Source organism: Abramis brama, assembly GCF_963993115.1.
Source record: "Abramis brama genome assembly, chromosome: 15".
NCBI classification, from domain to species: domain Eukaryota; kingdom Metazoa; phylum Chordata; class Actinopteri; order Cypriniformes; family Leuciscidae; genus Abramis; species Abramis brama.
In genome coordinates, this window is record NC_139977.1 from 38,735,431 (window position 1) to 38,742,930 (window position 7,500).

General features: G+C 42.2%; 1 protein-coding gene across 4 annotated transcripts in view; it reads right to left on the reverse strand.

The window, feature by feature from the left end:
* homer1 (homer scaffold protein 1) overlaps positions 1-7,500 on the reverse strand; it is a 20,637-nt gene that overhangs the window by 2,939 nt on the left and 10,198 nt on the right. For 2 of the 4 annotated variants that reach the window (XM_084136259.1, XM_084136258.1), the window contains 4 exons: positions 6,332-6,463; positions 4,284-4,376; positions 2,120-2,310; positions 1,100-1,259 (listed from right to left, as the gene is read on the reverse strand). In XM_084136259.1, the coding sequence (XP_083992385.1) occupies positions 1,100-1,259; positions 2,120-2,310; positions 4,284-4,376; positions 6,332-6,463 (576 nt within the window). Of the gene's footprint in view, positions 1-1,099; positions 1,260-2,119; positions 2,311-3,870; positions 3,892-4,109; positions 4,143-4,283; positions 4,377-6,331; positions 6,464-7,500 lie in introns of all 4 variants that reach the window. The other 2 variants (XM_084136256.1, XM_084136257.1) reach the window with 2 other exon arrangements.

The window sequence follows — 7,500 nt, forward strand, 5'->3', positions numbered from 1 at the left end:
GTCCAGCTGGTCCAAAACGCAGCAGCTCGAGTTCTTACCAGAACCAGGAAGTATGACCATATTAGCCCGGATCGCTCAACACTGCATTGGCTGCCTATTAAACATCGCATACATTTTTAAATATTGTGTTATGATGTAGTCAGCCAGATCCGGGCCGGATCCAGATCAGATGGAGGACCAACGCCTAGACATGACACACTGACACAGAGACTGTGTGAACTAAACTCACACACTGTCGGCTGGTTGGCCAGAGGAGAGCTGAGGCTGAGTCTGGTTTCTCACGAGGGTTTCCTCCATTCTGTCACTGATGGAGTTTTGGTTCCTGTCGCCTTTGGCTTTTGTCATTTAATTTAATATGCAACACTATTGTTGATCTCCTGCACTGATGCATTATATGAGAACTGAGCTGAGCTGACGATGACATCACAGTTTTCTCCAGAGCGGCGTTATATATATATATAAATTAACTAAATTAATAACTTTTTTACAAGAGAAATGAAGCATCACTGAACTGACTTAAGCTGGACTGAGACGCTATTTTCTTATAAACAAACTTTACTGCATTATTCTCCTGTTATCTCTGTAAAGCTGCTCTGAAACTCTGTGTTGTAAAAAGCGCTGTATAAATAAAGGAGACTTGACTTAAAAGTGGAAAAAGTTAATAAAGTGAAACAAAAAAAAGCTATAGAAGTTTGTTTATTATTATGAAACATAATAAAATATGAATATGAAAGCCATAAATCTAAAGGAGTTGTGTTCCAAATCTGCTGTTCGGCTGCAGTACCAAATGCTTCCACTAGAGGACATTAATCTTCCATTCATTTCCAATGCGCTTGCTTTGATTGTGTATAATACAAGTGTGACTGATTTCCAGGAACATTTAACCCTTTCATGCACCACAGCCATTACATATGCAACTCCCTCAGAATAAAATATATTGAAAAAAGTTATTGGCATGATTTTCACTTGTTTAAAAGTAAAAACAAAACAAAAAAACATTACTTTGTGATTCAATATTTTGTGCATGATTTGTCATGCGTTCACACAGTACGTCACAGAAGGGTCTCCCCCAGATTTGAGAGTATGTGTTTGATCTGACCCGTGTGTGGAGCCGCTCGGCCTCGTCCTGATACGCCGCTAGCTGCTGCTTCCACTGCTTGACGTTAGCGGTGGACTCGAGCAGCGCGGCCGTTAGCTTAGCGTTGTTCCCCTTCAGAGCCGCCAGCTCCGCCTCCCAGTGTTTGGTGATGGACGTCGAGCTGCAGGAAGATCAACAGAGTCAGACGAAGAGCGCCTGATACACGGCATTATTACACGGCTCTGTGGAATGCTTGATTCTGATTGGTCAATCGCTCCATCCAGCGGTATATCATTCCCAGGTAACAGCCGCTGAGAACAGAAACACCGGCTCATCCGGGTCACTGAAGTCCGCAGCGCTACACACTCGCTAGGAACGGTTTTTCTTCGTGGAAGTTTTGCATTTGGTGAGCAAATAAAATATTAAAACTCAGTCGAATCAATATTTTGTGTAGAGTTATTTAATTATGCCATCCAGTATCGTGGACTCGCTCTCTCGTTTCATACAATACTAGTTTGATCTCGCCGCTGAAACTGCTCTCTCCGCAGAAGCTCTGCGTTTAAAGAGCGAATAACATATTTCAGCTCAGATCAATATTTCGTGTCTAATTATTTACTGATGTGCAAGTGTCCGTGTAATAATCGGATAATGTAGATCCAGCCGGTTGTTATCTCAGAATAACCCCCTTCAGGTGTGTGTGTGTGTGTGTGTGTGTGTGTGTGTGTGTGTGTGTGTGTGTGTGTGTGTGTGAGAGAGAGAGAGAGAGAGAGAGAGAGAGAGAGAGAGAGAGAGAGAGAGAGAGAGAGAGAGAGAGAGAGAGAGAGAGAGTGTGTGAGTGTGTGTGTGTGTGTGTGTGTGTATGTGTGTCAGAGACGGCGATCGGCCAGAAGTACTTCTCATGGGTGATGATTTAAGTGCGTTTTCATCCATATTTAACGTATGTGTAACACAGTGTTTAATGTAATGTTGTCCGGGAGGCGGCGGAGCATCAAATATGGATGAACACATTAATCGACACACACAGATGAAGGATCAGCTGACCTGTGTGGGAACGGCACGGCGTTGAGCTCGGCTGTGTGTGAGCCCGGTGTGTGTGAGCCCGGTGTGTGTGAGCCCGGTGTGTGTGAGCCCGGTGTGTGAGCTCGGCTCTCGGCGTCAGGCGTCACTCTCTCGTCTGTCCCGTTGATGCTCTCTGAAGTCACAGGAGACTGAAGATCACCCGGCGCCGATTCCTGACACAACAAACACACAACACAGTCACAAACACAAAATACAGTCACAAACACACAAACCAGTCAGAAACACACACAACACAGTCAGAAACACACAACACAGTCACAAACACACACACACAACACAGTCAGAAACACACACAACAGTCAGAAACACACAACACAGTCACAAACACACAACACACAGTCAGAAACACACAACACAGTCAGAAACACACAACACAGTCAGAAACACACACAAACCAGTCAGAAACACACACAACACAGTCACAAACACAGACAACAGTCACAAACACACAAACCACAGTCACAAACACGCACATCACAGTCACAAACACACATTACACATCACAGTCACAAACACACACATCACAGTCACAAACACACATTACACATCATAATTTCTGACATCACTGCTGCTTACACACTCACATCATTAATTCAAGAGAGATTTGTTCAAAAACACTGATTCATCCAGTAATGAATTAAGTGAAGTCTTTATGAGTGAGTCATTGAATCATTCATTCAAGATATTTGTTCAAAAACGATGATTCATCCAGTAATGAAACAAGTGAAGTCTGTATGAGTAAGTCATTGAATCATTCATTCAAGAGATTCGTTCAAAAACGCTGATTCATCCAGTAATGAAACAAGTGAAGTCTTTATGAGTGAGTCATTGAATCATTCACTCAAGAGATTTGTTCAAAAACGCTGATTCATCCAGTAATGAAACAAGTAAAGTTTATATGAGTGAGTCATTGAATCATTCACTCAAGAGATTTGTTCAAAAACGCTGATTCATCCAGTAATGAAACAAGTGAAGTCTTTATGAGTGAGTCATTGAATCATTCATTCAAGAGATTCATTCAAAAACACTGATTCATCCAGTAATGAAACAAGTGAAGTCTTTATGAGTGAGTCATTGAATCATTCACTCAAGAGATTTGTTCAAAAACGCTGATTCATCCAGTAATGAAACAAGTGAAGTCTTTATGAGTGAGTCATTGAATCATTCATTCAAGAGATTTGTTCAAAAACGCTGATTCATCCAGTAATGAAACAAGTGAAGTCTTTATGAGTGAGTCATTGAATCATTCACTCAAGAGATTTGTTCAAAAACGCTGATTCATCCAGTAATGAAACAAGTGAAGTCTTTATGAGTGAGTCATTGAATCATTCACTCAAGAGATTTGTTCAAAAACGCTGATTCATCCAGTAATGCAACAAGTGAAGTCTTTATGAGTGAGTCATTGAATCATTCACTCAAGAGATTTGTTCAAAAACACAGATTCATCCAGTAATGAAACAAGTAAAGTCTATATGAGTGAGTCATTGAATCATTCACTCAAGAGATTTGTTCAAAAACGCTGATTCATCCAGTAATCAAACAAGTAAAGTCTTTAGGCTTGTTCGACTTGAACCGGCGCTGCACAGACCGATCGGTTTATGACATCAAAGAAACTCATATATCCTACGACACAAATCTGACATTGGATGAATAGAGTTGAGCTGATGATAATATCAGGGGTGAAAGTTCAGGGTCGTCTGCCTCAGTCTTACCTTCGATGCGCCCCGGATCTGCTTGTGAACGACATTGTGAGAGAAATGACAAAATCTCATGATAATCAAGTGTACATTAATCACAGAGGATCTGCTGTCGGGAATAGAGGAGTGTGAGGAAGGACTGGTGTTGGGATGGAAGGGAGGACTGGGACGGACTGGTTCTGGACGCTTGATCTGGGTCACGGGTCGGAGTCGGCTAACGGATGTTCTGACACTCATGAGCGTTTGCTCCTTACCTTGAAGCGCGGGAAGCACGACACAGGTTTGCGCTTGAGAGACAATGTGATTGAGGATGTCAATAGATTGAAGAAGAAACACACACACACACACACACACACACACACACACACACACACACACACACACACACACACACACACACACACACAGGTTGATGGTTTGGGTTATACCTGTGAGGGTGAGCTGGTCAACTCCATCTTCTCCTGAGATTTCTCTTTCGCTAATCGCGCAGCTTCTTTAAACTCCGCAAACTTCTCAGCAAACTACAGACAGACGGAGAACAGCGTCAGACACACACACACACACACACACACACACACACACACTTACTTCCCCGTTCCGTCTGATTCACACTTCTGGAGTCATATATACATTTATAGGACATACATCAGCTTCAGTAAACGTTAATGTTTCTAACCCTCTTGTGCTCTTCTTCGCGTGTCGGTCAAAAATGACAGAATATTTTTTATTTCAATGAAATGAATGTACTATATTTTAGTTTGATTATGTTTTTTTTATTTAATATTTTTTTATTTTTAGGGGATTTTATGGTACTAAATTATATTTACGCTGTATTTATAATCCGTTTATTCACTTTTTGAGCATAGACCTGAAAATGTCCAACTTTAACTGTGGTAAATCTTGAACGCTTTAGAGCGACAGACTCAAGTTTGATCTCTTTATAGAGACGACACTTGGTAGATCATTACTAAAGTGAAAGAAGCTTAAAAAAGTGAACTTTAAAAAAAGTTACAGAATTGTATGTATATTGTTAAAAAAATTCAAAAAAATTTTTATATGAAATATATATTTTCAAAAACACGTTTTACTCTAAAACAGCAAGAAAATGAAAGCCATAAATCTAAACAAGTTGTGTTCCAAATGTGAGGCTGATATCTGATAAGATGATCTCTCAGTGAGATGTTGTTCGGCTGCAGTACCAAACGCTTCCACTAGAGGAACTTCGTCTCATTCATTTCCAATGCGCTTGTTTTTGACCGCGAGAAACACAAGTGTGACTATTGACATTTAACCTGTCGAATCTTGTCCATGATTTTTGTGTGTGTTTACACAGCAAGTTTCAAAACCTTTACCAAGTTTCGTACAATTCCGATGAAGAAAAAACAAAACGTAAAAATTTTCGGTCAAAAATGACTTGAGAGCAGCAGAGGAGCTGAACTGAAGCGGTAAACTCTACAGGATACAAACATTTAAACGCTGGCTGTCATAAACACTTAAAGTAAAAATATAATGAATATGTAATATAGTGCATGTGTATATGAGAACGCTCCTCTCTAGAGTTATTCTTCTAGCCGACTATCGAGTTTATGGGCATTCAAGATCTTTCCTGAGGTAAACGTGACATTATTGTTCTCCAGCCGTTTTATTGACGTTATTCCGGGGTTGGAACACTGATTGACGGATAACATGTGATGATTATTTCAGTGAGTTGTTCTGTATCTGATGTTCATTGATGTTTATTTGCTGCTGTAACTAGTAGTAAAGAGGAAGAGATGATCGGATCATCTGTCACACACTGAATCTAGTGATGAATCTGACAGGATTTTAGATCAACAGTATCAAAGCATATTGTGATTATTGGATGGGAGGAGCTACAGATATTGGATGGGAGGAGCTACATATAATGGACGGGAGGAGCTACAGATATTGGATAGGAGGAGCTACAGATAATGGATGGGAGGAGCTACAGATAATGGATGGGAGGAGCTACAGATATTGGATGGGAGGAGCTACAGATATTGGATGGGAGGAGCTACAGATAATGGATAGGAGGAGCTACAGATAATGGATAGGAGGAGCTACATGAATTGGATGGGAGGAGCTACAGATATTGGATGGGAGGAGCTACAGATATTGGATGGGAGGAGCTACAGATATTGGATGGGAAGAGCTACAGATAATGGATGGGAGGAGCTACAGATAATGGATGGGAGGAGTTACAGATAATGGATGGGAGGGGCTTCAGATAATGGATGGGAGGGGCTACAGATAATGGATGGGAGGAGCTACAGATATTGGATGGGAGGAGCTACAGGTAATGGATGGGAGGAGCTACAGGTAATGGATAGGAGGAGCTACAGATATTGGATCACGCATCAGCTGAAAATCAGCATCAGGTAAACAAACAGTTCTTGTGATTTAAGACTGAATGTGTTAAGATGTGTAAATGCGTATCTTGAGAGTGTGTAGAGCGCACTTTGCTGAGCAGCGCCTCGGAGGAGAAGCCCAGGCCGTAGACGGTGTTGGCCCGGCTGTCCGCCCACTGCCCGAACTTGTGCGAGGTCTTGGTGAAGGTCATGTTCGGGGTGATGGTGCTGTTAATGATGGCCTGTAAACACAACACACACACACACACCAGCTGGTCTCAGAACTCAACACGTCTCCATTACACGTGTACGGGTACGTGTCCTAACCAGATGCGACGCGATAAGATTCCAGCGACAAATAATTTGTCTGTCCCCACTAGACCCGACGCGACTGCGAGATGCGTCAAAATCAATCAAAACCCACAGCCAATCAGAACAGCGTGTGGGCGGAGTCAGCCAATCAGAACAGCGTGTGGGCGGAGTCAGCCAATCAGAACAGCGTGTGGGCGGAGTCTCGCGGCACCAGAGAGTAATATTGATGGCACTCGCAAGAAAATGGATAAGTGCTACATAATCAAATACACAAATATTACACCATTTAAACATTATTAAAAATACATAGGCTGAGTTACTCAAACAATCTTTGTCAAAGAATACACTTGTTTGTTCACAGTTTGAACGTTCTTGTTTCCATTTGTTTAATTTCAAGATCTGAGGTGAATTATCCATTGTTGCTTTTACAGCTACAGAGCTGGAGCACTAAATGATATTCAGAGTCACATGACACGCTTTTAACATCAATAAAGCACATAAACAGTCCCTGAGATTATCATCGCCACACTTTGTGTTTGTTGTTCCAGCCAAAATAGAAACCGTCGCGGCTGGCTAGGACAAACACTGATTAACATGGAAAAGAGCCTTTTATCGCGCGGCGCGTGTAGTTAGCGTGTATCGCGCGGCACGTGTAGTTAGCGTGTATCGCGCGGCGCGTGTAGTTAGCGTGTATCGCGCGGCGCGTGTAGTTAGCGTGTATCGCGCGGCGCGTGTAGTTAGCGTGTATTGCGCGGCGCGTGTAGTTAGCGTGTATCGCGCGGCGCGTGGTTAGCACACGCTGTAATACTGTCATTTTCTGCTCAGTGTTTCTGCAGCGACTCTGTTTCCTATAACAGCGTCTGACGGGTTCACGAGAAACTGACATAAACCCGATCCGAGACTGAAACCGATTTACAGAAATGAGATTCCAACAGGATTTCACACACTACGGTCGGGTATCGTTTGA